Below are 14,691 nucleotides of genomic sequence, written 5' to 3' on the forward strand. Positions count from 1 at the left end.
CTGTACCCTCCCCAAAACAGCCCCCCAGGAAAAGCTGTGCTCCTGGTGAGGGTGCTGGTGGTGGGACCGGTCCTGTCCATGCCCGGAGCCAGTCCCTGCAGCAGGGAGGGTTTCCTGGCTGTCCTGGTTTGCCTCCACCCCTGAAAACGTTACCCCCCTCAAAGCAAACAAGGCAAACATGCCCTTTTGTTATTTATATTTTTTGTGAGAGGAGGAGGAGATCTGGGACAGAAGGAGCCGCAGGGCAGTGTTTTCTGCCGGTCCCGGTGATTGCTGCCTGTCCCTGGCACTCTGGAGGTACCACAGCAAATTCCTCCAGGTTGTCTGAATCTCCCCATCTGGTTCATCCCCCTCCAGCCTCAACACTGTGAGAATAAACCCCCACCCCCTCCATGTTTCCCAGAAATGCTGCATGGGTTGGAAATGTGCATCCAATCATGGGAAAAGCTGTTTTCTATCAAACCCCATCTGACTACATCTCCTTATATAATTCCCCAAGGGTTTTTTGGCATTGCCTTGGCCCAGGAGGAGGGAACCTCCCAGCCCCTCCACTGGCCACTCTGTGAGGGGCCGTGGTGACAATGGCACCACTCTGAACCCCAAACTGGGGCATCCATCCCCAAATTGAGAGCAGATGTGGTGCACAATAATTGTACAGAGCATTTACAAGCACTTAAAATAATATCCCTGAAACTAAAGTACGTGTTGGGATCATTTTATTTCCTCGGAATTTGAAGCTTTCAGGATGTACTTGGGTCAGTTTTGTAAACTTTTCTCGGGACCCACCGAGGGTTGGGACATTTTCTGATATTTAAAGCAAAACTGAAGGCTTGGATAACATCTGAGTCTGCAACCACAGGCATCAGCAAGGTGACAAATAACACAACAGTCCTAATAACAACACGAGAAACAGCAACATCAACAGGAGTCCTCACTTTTGCAGCTCACACCAGGTCTCTGTGAGTAAACGTGCCTGGAGAGACTTCCTCCATCTTCCTCTTTGCTTGTGGCATATCCATCACTATTTGTCTTCAGATATTCATCCCCCCCTATCAGCTGAGCACCCTGCAGCTCCCAGGAGCCAGGTGGACCCTCTTGCTGAGCTCTGGGTGCCTTTTCCAGTGGTGTGAGCTGAGCCCAGTTTGTTTGCACACTCCCTTGAACACTGGTGGGTGGAGGTTAATGATCTTTGCTTGGTGTATGTCTGTAGTTACAGTTCTTGCAGTCCAGGTTAGCCTGGATCAGGTCTGGGTGTGGATTTTTGTAGTGGAAAGAGGTTCAGTTAATGTGGAGATACTGAACTGTCCTGATCCTGTGAATGTGGTGAGTGCTCTAAGTTATTATGGGCTGTAGGTGCCCATGGTCAGAGCTGGAACTCCTGGAGCTGTGCCAAGGCTGTGCCACTCGCTCACAACCCAGGGTTCAGAGGGATTTTCAAATATGACAAGATATGGAGAAGCACTGAAACACCAAAATGAGAGGGGTCTGAACCTGCTGTGGTTCCAAACAAGGAGCTCTGGCACTGCTGACAGCTTTTGGAGGGATTTTAACAGTATTTCCATGGGAAGTGGTGTAAGGCAACAGTCCCCAGCAGCAACAACAACAACACAACCAGCAAGTCTTTTGGCATCACAACGTCCCGCTGGGTCAGACCCTGCCATCTGTGGCACACAGGGGAATTCAGGATGTATTTGGAGACCTAACGCAGCCCTCAAGCGACGGGAAGGCCCTGCAGGGGCAGAGCTGCCGATGTTCAGGAGATGGACTCCAGCAGCAGCTCGTCAGGCGGCACAGGGGGCATTTCCACGCTGTTTATTCGGCCGAAGAACTTGGGGAGAGACCAAAAGGCGAAGCGTGGGAAGTTCCTCCTCGTGGTGCGGATGTCGGTGTCGGTGGTGGAGAGGCTGCCGCGGCGCTGGGCGAGCCGGGCCCGCAGGGCGACGCAGCCGTGGCGCAGCAGCTGGTCCTGGAACTCGGAGGTCATGAAGTAGTAGAGGACGGGGTCGAGGCAGCAGTTGAGGCTGGCCAGGCACAGGGAGATGGGGTGGAAGCGCAGCGTGCTCCGGTGCACGGCGCAGTCCCGGATCAGGTTCTCGATGACCATCATGAAGAAGGGGAAGTTGATGTGGTAGGGGGTGAAGCAGATGAAGAACACGGCCGAGCACATCAGCACCATCCTCAGGGCCTTCTGCTTCTCGCCCGCGTTCTGCAGCCGCGCGGGGCCCTCCCGCAGCGACCGCCACATCTTCCACGTGCAGCCCGCGATGATCCCGAAGGGAATGACGAACCCGAACAGCTCCGCCACCGTCACCAGCGCGATGGAGGCCCCGGGGCTCAGCTGCTTCACCCCCAGGTCCGAGAAGCAGGTGTTGATGTTGCTGGACAGGGCCGGGCTCCTGACGATGATGAGGGGCAGGCACGCGGCCCCCACCAGGAGCCAGACCAGGGCGCTGGTGGCCACGTCGTAGCGCCGCTTCCAGCCCTTGGCCCTGAAGGGGTGCAGGAGGAACAGGTAGCGCTGGATGCTGATGCAGGTGAGGAAGCAGATGCTGGCGTACATGTTGAGGTACTTCAGGTAGAAGCACACCTGGCAGAGGAAGCTCCCGAAGGGCCAGCTGTGGTTGATGTAGTAATATGTCCGTAGGGGCAGCGAGAGCACGTGGGCCAGGTCGGCCACGGCCAGGTTGATCATGAAGATGATGGCTTTGCTCTTCCTGCTGATGAAGCGGCACAGGACCCACAGGGCAGCGCTGTTGGCCAGGAGCCCGGGGATGAAGATGAGGGTGTAGGTGGTGGCGTACAGGGTGGACTGGAAGGACATCTGGGGGTCGGTGCAGTTCCCGGAGGACACGTTGCTCTCCATCTCGGCTGAGTCTCTTTGCTCATGGGGTGCTTAAGGCAGGTGAAGGGTTTCTGTGGGGAGTAAAAATGGGCTGTAAAATCAAAACCTCTCCATGGGGCAGCTGCATTTTACTACAGAGGACTAAGTTTGTGTGGGTGTATGGGCAAGTCAGTGTGTGTGTTGGGAAGGGTGTGCAGCCAGACCCTGCTCACAGGGAGTGATCCTGGGCATCTTCCACCCCTCTCCTTTGAGATGTGTTCCTCAGGATCTCGTGAGCTGCCCCAATTACAGTGACATGCCCACTGCAGCACCAGTCTCTTTATTGCTGGTGCCAGAGTTGCTTTAACTCCCCAGGGTTAAGGACCACTTTTATTTCATTAAGTTTTCCATCCAGCTCCAGTCAAATTTCTGCTCTCTGGTATGTCTACAGGCAATGTTGGTGGGACTGTAAATAAACAGGCATTTTAAATGGATCTAGACACTGTCTTTGCAGATCCTTGCAGAAATCTGATGTGAATGGGCAGCAGAGGGAATAATTAACATCTGCAAACGCTGGTGCTGGCAGGTAGCTGGAGCAGAGGCCAGTGGGAGAGGTGCAGACAGATCTATCAGCCCTGGCTCCAGATTTAAGGCTGGATTTATAAGCTAATAACTGGCCCAACACACGCCAGTTGCTCTGCTGGTCCTGCTAACTCAATTCCAGCACTCCCAGCTCACTGGGCAGGCATTGTGCTCCAGCAACAGGAATTATCCCTCAGCAGCACGAATTAGCCTTCAGCAACTGCTCAGGATGTGCAGGAAGACAAATACACTTCCCTTCCAGTTAAAGCAGAAATTCTTTTCATCCACTTGCCCAGCCCACCTCACCCAGCACTGAGGGGGGATCAGTGGGTCATGGAGAGTTCACAGGTGCTCTCTGGAGAGGTGATGGATTTTGCCATTCCCCGGCAGAGCCCATGGGAAACAATCTGCTCTTTCAGGAAGAGGTGATTTGGCAGTGGCACATCACAAATCAAGGAGCTGGAGCATCATCTGTAACAAGCAGATTTTCCCCTCAGAAACAGCCTGTGAGCTGTGGGCAGGCTGTGCTGCCTGGAGCTGGGTCTGCCAGAGCCCTCAGGTCCTGCTGTCACTGTCACTGAGCCCTCAGCAGTGGTAATTAATTAAGAAGCAGCCATGGTGCTGTTTCCCACAGCCCTGAGCCTGGTGTTCACCACAGGATGGATTTCCAAGGGCGAATCGCCGCTGGTGGTGACCGGTGCTGCTTTGAGGCACAGGGTGAAGGCTCTTCCTCACCCGGGCAGCTCCTCGGTGGGGTTACCATGACTGCAGTTTCAGGAGGAAATACTTATTTTATAAATCTATACACAGATAAATACATCAGATATGGCCCCAGCCTCTCTGCTGGCTGCTCACCGCCCTGCTCTGTTTCCAGGAGGGTTGATGCTCTCACCCAGCTTTCCAAACTGGGCCCTTCCCAAACTGCCTTCTTCCTTTTCCTTATTTTTTTCAGGGTTTGGCTGCAAAAGAAAAGCAAGGCTGAAGTAGAACCCAGGCTGCTGGACGAGGGCACTTTTTGGCTGCTGACTGTGTCAGAGGTTTCTGATTGCTCCACTGAGTTGGGAAAGGCAGGAGAGGGACATCTGTCACGAGGGGACAGTGGGAAACAAACCCAGGAGTCAGACTCCTGGTTGTGGATGCAGCACCACAGTTCATTAAACATCAAGTACCTTTGCAATTAATTAGGAGGCCAAGGCAGCTCTGGGTTCGTTTTCAGAGTATTTTGGAGCTGTATCTGCTCCTAGAGACATTGTGGCTGTCACTGCTGGAAACCGCCCGGCTCCTCTGATTCACCCTGTGCCCCACCCAGCCCCACACCACGGTGGTATTACTGCATTTACTGCTCTCAATTCATTGGCAAACTCATCCTCATCTTTTCCATGGGCTGGCTGGCCAGTCCAGGCTAAAGCTGAACTCCAGGCATGGTTGGGGAGAGCCCCAGAGCTGGAGGACGGGGACAGAGCTGCCTCCCTTCAGCTCTGGGATGATGGAGAGAAAAGCAGGTTTGGGAAAAAAAAACTAAATCCACTTTTGGCTTGAAAAAAAGCTCCTGGTTTAAGTAGTGGAGTATTCTGGCACCGGGGTTGTAAGCAATGGTTTTGTTTGTTTAATCTCGGCACTAATAGGAAATGTGTAAACAGAGCTGGGCAGTTACGGCAGCCTCTGTCAGTAAGGACAAAACTTTGGGGATCAAATTAAGAGGTTTGGGATCAAACAGGCTTTCCCCACATCATGCCCCCCACGGCTGCCTGACCCCCATGCACCCCCTGTGCTCACCCACCCCAGGAGCCGAGCGCGACACTTGTGGCACAGGCACAGGACGTCGCAGGGCTGTGCCCGATACCATCTCCTGAGCAGCTAAAAAAAGCAGTGCCCTCGCTGCAAACCGCACCAGTTTCATCCTACTGAGGAAAAGACAAGAAATGCCACTCACCTTCCCGTGCCCGCCGTGCCCCGGGGGGGGCACAGCCATGCTAGAGAGCGCGAGCAGCGAGCGCCCGCCTTTTATCGCCCACCGAGCTCCTCAGCCATCCCAGCGACTCCTCGTTTAACTTCCACATGTTCTCGGAGCGCTGGAATCCTGCCGGCATCTGCAGCCCAGGCCAGTGGCTGCAGAACAGGAAATCCTGTATTTTGTTTCTCTTCTCCCACCAAACGTGTACAGCTAATGACGTTAAAGCCGCTGGGAAGGCGATGACGTCGTTTGGTCCAAGTGCCGTGGGATGGAGACCGTGGATTTCTGTCCCTCTCTCGGCGCAGGAGTTGTGGGAGGTGATGGTGCTCTTCCCCCTGGCTGCTTCTGCTCCTCTGCACGGGCACTTGCCATTTGCCTGCTAAAAGCTCTAAAATACAGAAGCACCAACCTTCCAATAAGCGCTGGCTGAAGGAAAACTGAACTCTCTGCCAGTGTAAGTTACTGGAAGGGAGTAATTTTCCTTCATTTTCTTGGAAGCTTGGTTAGCCTCAGACTATCAAGGCTACAGGCTGAAGCTGTAAAGGGTTTGGACTTTATTCCTGAAATAATAGTAGGGTTTAAGGTGGAGATTTTCCCAAAATACTGCTGTATAAAAAAACCTCATAATGTGCATCATTCCCATTTTTTTTTCTTTTTGCCTTCTTTAATTCCTTTCCTTTCTATATGCATATATATATAATTTTTAGTTCTTTTACTGCCAGCTGAGCATGACCTTCTTTCTGCATTGCTGAGCACTGCAGGCATGCACTGTGGTGTAACTTCTGAGGTGCCTCATTTCCAGCTGAACAGTTTACACTGATATCCAGGGTCACATCTCACAGCCCAGAGCTCTGTGGATTATCTGGCTGTTGGCATCTTTCCTTTTCCAGTCCTAGGTAAAGTATAAATAGAACCATTCTTGCTCTGTTCATCAGTTTTGTGTAACTGGTTCTGTGACCCCTCAAAGTTAACGGAACAGAGCTGTGGATGAGAAATGAAAGAGGGAACCTTTAGTTCCCAGTTCAGGGGCTGGGATCGAGGGTGCACCAGAATCCATCAGCTCTGCCCTCCACTCAGCTGCCAGGCTTCTCTCTGCAAGCAAATCATGGAATCCTGGAATGGTTTGGATTGGGACCTTAAAGACCATCTCATTCCCACCCCCTGCCATGGGCAGGGATGGTTTCCACTATCCCAGTTTGCTCCAAATCCAGCCCAGCCTGGCCTTGGACACTTCCAGGGATGGGGCAGCCCCAGCTTCTCTGGGCAACCTGAATCCCCACACTCATCGTCTCCACTGACAGCAAAGGGATTTGGAAGATGCAAGAGCTGTTTATCATTCCAGGTTTTCTTCCTGGGCATCTTTTGCAGCAGCTGGTGCTGATCCCTGGAAGAAGGAGCAGAGCTCACGTGTTTGTGACGCATTCCCAGATCCCAGAAGGGAGGCTGGCACTGGGCCCGTCCCTCCCCAGAGGTCAGAGGTTAATCCCAAAGCAAAGGGGCTGTTTTATCAGGATATCCTGCCTGGGACATCCTACTTCTGTGTCCCCAGCAGTGCATCCAGCCATCCCTGAGCCCTATTTTTAGCTGGTTGTTTACAGCTGGGGAAGGAGAGGTTGGGAGATGTTGGGCCAGAGCGAGGGGTTTGTAACCATGTCGAGTCCTTCCTCTGTTTCTTGGATTTTTGGATAATATTGGAGAAGATCACAATGTTCCTGGCCATGAAAGGCTGATGGATTCACATCAAGCCTTCTCCTTCAACACATACCAATCAACCTCTCCGTTCTTCTTTCAACTGAGAGCGTGTTTTTGTGTAGTGTTTGTATTTCTAGTTCATCACCGACATCAACGTGCATTTTACACTTGGCAGTGTCCTCCTTTCGAAGGCAGGAGGCACAAAGGAATTTTTAAATAACTGGGAGACTTTCCCTAAGGCCTCCAGATGAAGGTTGTCTCTGCCTGCAGCCTGGTATCCTGTGGGCAGGAGGCCAAGTGCAGATGATCAGCATCTCACAAGCGCTCAGCACGGAGAATATCTGACAGGATGCACCTGAAGGATGTATGAAAAACAAGGGCAGGAGGAGGGTTTGTTCACACAAAGCAGCTCACCCTTGTGCAGACTTGCTGTGGGTTGAGCCGAGCCATTGGCACGTGGCCCCTGGGGCTGGTGAGCCCCTGTCAGCCCTGCACAGTTCTCTCCACAGGGGCAGCATTTTGGGGAAGCTTGGATTTATTTGTGCAGCAAAGAATTGTCAATCACTCCCTTACTTCTTGGGCTAAGCCCTTGTCTAATCCACAAACCAGCATTTCTGGTTAAAATGCACCAGTCATCCCCAAAATCTTTTCAATGCAGTGAAGTGGTTTCATGGGTTTGGGTTGGTTGTTGAGCTGTTATCCTGCATTTACAGCATATTTTGGTTTTTCTCTGCGCAGAGAGCGAGTAATTTCATTTCAGGGAAGCAAACGAAGCTGGGGTGCTCACGAGATCCTGCAGCTCAGAACCTGAGGCTGCAGAAAGGCATTAAATCCCACAGGGTTTCTTTCCAAACCCATTTGCTGTCATGCACAGGAGGGCTCTTTCAAGCAGGAGAGGAGATACCAGACCTCTGATACTGCTTAAAATGGGGTGGCACCGCCAAAAACACCTTTTCTTTTGCTAACAGGTGAATGGCTCATGTTCTGGAGGAAAAGGACGGGTCATGCTGTGGTTTTGCCCAGGGTTGTGCTGTGGGGACATGCACTGTGTCAGTGCAGGTGGCTTGGAGACCTCACCATGTTTCTACCTTGAGCAGTTCCCTTCGGGATCTGTCTGAACACAAAGATGCCCCAGCACCCCGAGATCCCTTCAGCTCCGCCCTTCACATTCCTGGCATTGTGCTGTTCCCAGCCTCCTGATTTGGTTAAATTCTGCCTTTCTGTGGCATCTCTGTTGAGACCTCACACACTTTTTTTGTGTCTGCCCAAAAAGGATGAAGATGCATTTTTATAGCTGGTGAGTCTGGGCAGTGGGACAGCACAAGAGATAATCCAGGAGCAACATCATGAAATTGTGTTTCCTCTTGTCAAAATAATAAACACGTTTTCTGGTCACAGGAAATGGGGTGAATTACAGGAACTGGAGCAGGGCACGTTGTGCCTTTGAATGTTTGAGAGCATTGGCAGATGAAGCAGCACCTGCAGCTCAGGTCCTGTGTCAGATCAGGCCCCAACCAGCCCTGAGGGCACCTGAAATACTGCTCTCCTCAACAGAACTCTGGATTTGTCTGTTCTTCTCTTGAGACACGCACTGAGACCTTGGAGAACATGAACTAAAGCCTTTGGATTTCACATCTGGGTTTGTAGAGGCCAAACTGATCGTCTTTGATTTCTTAGGTGCTCTCAGAAAACTCCAAGTTCTCCTCCATCTCTTTTTGCTTTGGGTTGTTGCTCTCTGGGCTGGTTCACCATTGTGACCATCCTGGCTGACTTTCTGTCGTGGTTTAACCCCATCTGGGAGCTGAACACCCCAGAGCTGGGTCAGCTCTGTCCCAGCCCAAACCAGGGCACTCTCCCACACACCACAGGAGACCTTCAGACCGAGTCGTCTGCTCTCCTGCACGTCACAGTGACGTGACTTGAGTGGTTGGAAGTGGTTAGTGTGTGACTTTGCCTCACAGGCTGGGGCTGCAGTGTGGAAAATGACCATTTTGGGGGAGTTTAAGGGAGTTCAGAGGGTGAGTGAGGTGGGAAGATGAGGGGAGCCGAGGTGCTTGGGGTGCCATCATGGTGATGGGGAATGTTATCCCTCATGGAGCCACTAAATCCATGTTAAGGGTAGGGGTGGGAGAGCCACCATCACTCTGGGACATTCAGCAGCTGGAGCAGGTATTCCCAGGCCAGGTCCAGGTTGTATTTTCCAGTATGTAGGACACCTTTTCCTCCCCAAAAAGCTCCTAAATTCAATGTGAGTGTGGTAGATTTAAATAAATAAATAAACAAACAAATGTGAGTCAGAGTGAAAACCTCTCTGTGGACAAGCAAGAAATCTAAGAATGATAAACATTGATGTGCTCCATCATTGGAACTCCTTGATCCAAGGAGGAGCTGATCCCACGCGGTTTTCCAGATGCCAGTGATCGCTATGAAACTCAGCTGATGTTTGCAAAATGGTGTTTATTTTTTAAAGCATCAGTTCCTGGGAAGAAAAACATAGACCAAGCTACAGAGTTCCCGTAACGGTGCCTTTGACTTGTTTTCACCTGATCAAGGGAGGATTGTACGAGAAAGAAATGACAGGAAACAGCTCCCAGTCACGTGCCAGCCGAGCAAGGTCTATAAAAACCCTCAAAACAACCAGCAAAACTGAAGTCTCCTTCACTGACAACACCATACTGAGTGTAGCTTATGAGAAACTGCTGAACTGAGAACAATTTTATTATCGCTGACTCTGTACCTGAGCATCAACCCCTCTGTGAAGGGACTACTTGCAGTGTGTAAACATTTCTGGGTGTCACTGGCATCCCAAACTGCCAGTTGCATCAGAGAAAACATTTCCATCGACTCCAGTGTAAGATCCACTTCATGCTACTGCAGCCCACAGTCATCTTCTCACACGTGGGAGGAGAGCTACGAGAGCTTATTGTGCTTAGTCAGTGTGTCACCACCTTCTGGAGCAACTCCAGGGAAATGGTTGTTTAAACCTGGCTACTGTTCACTTTCCCTCATTTGTTTTGTAAAACAGAGAAGTGGGAAAACATAATATACAGAAAATACCTGGCTGAGTTAAAATGTAACTGGGTGGAATTGAGTGGGAAGGTTTAAAATACACTCAGCAAGTGTTTCTGGTCTTTCCGCTGGGTTTGTAGCAAGGTGCAAGATATTTTCTGTTGCAAGATTGTGCCTTGTACAAATTGTACACATCCTCTTGAAAATATTCAGGTGTTGAAAGGCAATAAATTGATGCCTGTGTTCAGCCAAATCAACCCCCAGGCATCTCAAGGATACCCTGGAAGTTCCCCCGTGGGTGGACCTGGCTGAAGAGCTGTCACTCATTTACAGTAAGGGGTGACATCCTCCCTTGTCACTGCTTTGCACGGCTGCATAAAAAATGTAAACGTTAGGATCGTGAGAGGAGCTGGTGGGAAAAAAACCACAATAATTTATGAACTTCACCTGTGCTCTGTTAGTGGAATCACCTTGGCAAGGACCTTTTTCTAAAGAGCTGCACCAGTTGAACCCATTGAGCTGAGGTTTTATGGGACAGATTCATCTCAGGCACCTCTGGCCCGAGAAGCCCCACACAGAAGAGAATGAGGACCTGAGTGGTACCACCACCATCAATAAATCCACCTGCACGAGTGCCAGGACAACTGTGGTCCTGTCCCTCGGGGTCCAGAGGTGAAGGACAGGTCCTGATGCCCCCCCTTGCCAACAGGGGCAGCTTGGAGGAGAAGAAAGTCACTCAGAGCAAGAGGTGTCACTCTCTGGAGTGCTGGAGGAGATTGTCTTGCAGGGGGTCTTGCACCAGCTGTAGGTGCAAGTTACGGGATATGTCAGCAGTTAAGGAGCAAACAGAGGTGGGTGAGGAGGAAAAGACGGAGGGGAGTGGCAAGGTGAGTGTGGGAAAGGTGAAGCAGAGGTGGTGAGCAGTGGGAGGCACACAGAGCCAGGAGTGGGCTGGAGCCACTTCAACACCTTCACCTGTCCACAGCCCCGACTGTCTTTTATGATTACTGGCCATTTTTATGTTCTTGTGTGGTTTTCCCAGAGAAGACACTTCAGCAGATGTCAGTGTATGGATGTGGGATTGTCTTTGGCTTCATCCTAGAGCCATGGAGCTGGGAAAAGAGAAGAAAAACCCCTGGGTTTTGACTTTTCCATCACTTCCTAGCAAAAGCTCTCTCTCCCTCCTGTGTGTTTTCTAGTCCAGCCAGGTCGGGTGTGGGTGGCCCAGCGGTGAGGAGGGTCAACCAGCTGGGTGGCTCATCAGATTCCTGCACACCAGTCTTAGACAGAGTTTTATCTTCTATGTCTCAAAGATTTTCACTGCCACAAAACTCCCCTGAACTTGCAGGATCTTCCCCAAAGGAGTTGGTAATTGAGTATCCCAGAACAGTCCCAGATTTCCTGCGAAATAGCTTAGCTTTTCTCAGCTGGCTCTCTCGTCACTCCTTAACTGACGAGGCGCTCTCCTTGCTCATGAGCCGGCTCCTGATGGCCATGCTGCTGTGCCTGGATATCTGGTCCTGGAACTCTGAGGTCATGAAGAAATAGATGATGGGATCCAGGCAGCAGTCCAGACTGGCAAGGCTTAAGCAGAAAGGTTGTGTGTAGAGCGTGATGGTTTTTAGGAAGCAGTCGGTGATGACCCCCTCTTTCACCAGCATGTAGAAGAAGAAGTTGATGTGGTAGGGGGCAAAACACACGCAGAACACCACGGCACACATGGACACCATCCTCTGGGCCTTGCGCCTCTCGCCGCCATTCTCCTGCGGGATGTGGAAGCCCCGGAGAGATTTCCTTGTTTTCCAGGTGCAGAACAAGATGATGACGAGCGGCCCCACGAACCCCAGGAGCTCGGCCACGCCCGTCATCAGCACCGTGGTCATGCTTTTGACCTGCTGCACCGGCAGGTCAGCGAAGCAGGCGTGGCTGGTGTTGGCCAGGCTGGCGTTGGCCAGGCTGGTGTTGGCCAGGTGGTTGACCCTCATGAGGGGGAAGGGCAGGCAGGCCACCCCCACGAAGAGCCACACCACAGCGCTGATGGCCACGTCGTAGCGCCGCTTCCAGCCCTTGGCCTTGAAGGGCTGGTACAGGAACAGGTAGCGCTGGATGCTGATGCAGGTGAGGAAGCAGATGCTGGCGTACATGTTGAGGTACTTGAGGTAGAAGCAGAGCAGGCAGAGGGGGCTCCCGAAGGGCCAGGTGTGGTTGATGTAGTAGTAGATTCTCAGGGGCAGCGAGAGCACGTGGGCCAGGTCAGCCACGGCCAGGTTGATCATGAAGATGATGGCTTTGCTCTTCCTGCCGATGAAGCGGCACAGGACCCACAGGGCAGCGCTGTTGGCCAGGAGCCCGGGGATGAAGATGAGGGTGTAGGTGATGGCGTACAGGGTGGACTTGAATGTGATGTTGTCACTGGAGCAGAACTGGTTGCTCTGGGTCATGACTGGGCTGCTGGAAGTGCCTGTGGTGGTGGAGGGCAGGTGGGTCATTCCTGTCAGGAACAAAAATGGGGTGTAAAGGCAAAGGCACCGAGAGAGATGTCAATACTCACATTTGCCTTTCCTGTTTGACTGTTCAGTGTAAAGTAGAGGGTTTGGAATTGTTGTCTGTATGAAGCATCCTGCTTCCTTCTTCAAAGCTGCCCTTTCAGAGGTTGCACTGTTCTCTCAGAACTGGGGACCATTCCTGGCATGTCAGTCCCACAAGCACGGGTGAAGCTGTGCCATACTGGTCACAGAGCAGCATGAAAAGCTGCCTGTCCTTTTGGCCACCTCCTTGAGGTCACCTGTGGTTTGGTCTCTGGGTATCAGGGGTGAAAGGTGGGCCACAGCCCAACCTCTGTGTGAGCAATCACATTGCCCAATGACCACAATGTGGGTGATGACCACTGAGTCATGGAGTCATGGAATGATTTGGGTTGGAAGGGACCTTAAAGGCCATCCCATTCCAACTCCCTACCAAGGGCAGGGAGACCTTTCACTAGCCCAGGCTGCTCCAAACCCTGTCCAACCTGGCCCTGGATGCTTCCAGGTGTACATTGGGCTCTGTTGGTACAACTGGGTTGGTGAAATGCCCTGTGTTGAACTGTTGGGCCACCTTTCTCTTGTCAGCTTTTGTAACTGGGACCAGTAGGCTGTGTAACGTTTTCAGGAAGGCAACACAGGCAGGAGGAGTTTGGGTTTGCTGGGGTTTTCCTCCCAGGGTTCTAATTCTCATTACAGTGATTCCCTCCTGGGTTAATATAACGGTTCAAACTGAATATCAGCTTCCTATTTCATGTGGCACTGCAGACACTGATTCACTGCTTCTGACTCATTTCCTGCACCGCTGGCAAGGGGCACTTGCCAGAAGAAGTGTCTCTGTAGGTACATATTAGTAACTCCTACCCCTTTACTAAGGTTTTTTTTTCCTTCGTGCTGCAAAGAAAGGGTTGAGTTTGGAGCTCTCAGTGACACAGAACACCAATAGCTGTTTTTTCAGCTTGTTAATCTTTGAGGTGTTTGGATTTGGCACCTCATAAGGACACTGCTCCAGGCTGCCATGGAAGGGTTGGGATTCAGGCCCCAAAATGCCCAGACATGGCAAGGTCCCCATGGGACACACCACCCTCACCGTGGGGACCCTGGCTCTGGCTGATGCTGATGGTGACACTGCTCCTGGGGGCTCCCCAGACAGGTTCTTGCTTTTCTTTTTCAGCTTCTCTTTTGTGCCTTCAAAAAGCAAGGTCTGCATGTTTATCTCCTGCAGCTCTAGCAGCTGGGCTGCACCTTCAGCTGCACCAAACATCACCCAAGGGCTGCAGCTGAGAAGCTCTCTGTCTAGTCCCCTTCCTCCTCCAAGATGGCACAAATGCTGGAGGCCTCAGAAATGCTTTTATCCCTCCAGTTCACTCCCAGCAACCCTCTCCTCGAGGCAGCTCTGGGACAAGATGTCCATGCTCCCCAGCTGCCCCATCCCAGGACAGCACAGCCCTAACACCATAACACGCCCATGAAGAGGGAAGAGGCTCAAAGGGTGCTGCAAACACAGTGGAAAGATGCATCTGGCCCATGAATTTGTCTCCACCAGTCTGAGAAGCAACACTGGAGGCCTCCCACCCTCCGTCCTGGTGTTCAGGACAGTGAGACAGGGAGTGGCAGGGCATGGAGCTGAGCACTGGGGTGTTCCCTCAGGCTGATGCTTCTCAGAATGGTAGATGTGGGTTACATCCCATTTCCTGGTAGTGCTGTGAATTCCTGGGGCTTGGGATGTTTCTTTTCCATCTGTATTTGCAGCTCCAGCCAGACATGGCCATCTGCTGCCCTTGTCTCTGGTAAGAGCACTGCTCTCCACATCCAATAACTGTCCCTTCAGGTGACCTTCCACTTTGCCAAGAAGCCATTAAAGAGCCATTTTCAGTGTCATTATGTGCCTGCTTTCCCTTGGATGTCATTGTGGGACTGCCTGCCCGGTGCTCCTCAAACCCAACCGCTCGATGGCCGCTGAAACCACGGAGGGTTGGGTCCATCTGCAAACCCCTGTATTTTAAGGCCAGGTTTATATTTAAATACTGGCCAGGGGTGCATGTCTTTCGCTCCAGTGAGTCACAGCAGCCAGTTGCTCACTGAGGTCCTCAGCTACAGTTAGTCCTTAT

At 51.8% G+C, this 14,691-nt stretch overlaps 2 protein-coding genes across 2 annotated transcripts; both read right to left on the minus strand.

The window, feature by feature from the left end:
* Positions 1-699: 699 nt before the first annotated feature.
* On the minus strand, positions 700-5,455 carry LOC126637277 (putative P2Y purinoceptor 10). Its single transcript, XM_050310409.1, has 2 exons — positions 5,337-5,455; positions 700-2,913 (listed from the first exon to the last, which is right to left on the minus strand). The coding sequence occupies exon 2, from the start codon at positions 2,861-2,863 to the stop codon at positions 1,754-1,756; it is 1,110 nt and encodes a 369-aa protein (XP_050166366.1). The 5' UTR covers positions 2,864-2,913; positions 5,337-5,455; the 3' UTR covers positions 700-1,753.
* A 4,057-nt stretch (positions 5,456-9,512) lies between these two features.
* LOC126637297 (putative P2Y purinoceptor 10) lies at positions 9,513-12,547 on the minus strand. Its single transcript, XM_050310456.1, has one exon. The coding sequence runs from the start codon at positions 12,545-12,547 to the stop codon at positions 11,498-11,500; it is 1,050 nt and encodes a 349-aa protein (XP_050166413.1). The 3' UTR covers positions 9,513-11,497.
* Positions 12,548-14,691: the final 2,144 nt, after the last annotated feature.

This window comes from Myiozetetes cayanensis, unplaced genomic scaffold (assembly GCF_022539395.1).
Source record: "Myiozetetes cayanensis isolate MyiCay16 unplaced genomic scaffold, myiCay2020 scf15, whole genome shotgun sequence".
Lineage (NCBI taxonomy): Eukaryota > Metazoa > Chordata > Aves > Passeriformes > Tyrannidae > Myiozetetes > Myiozetetes cayanensis.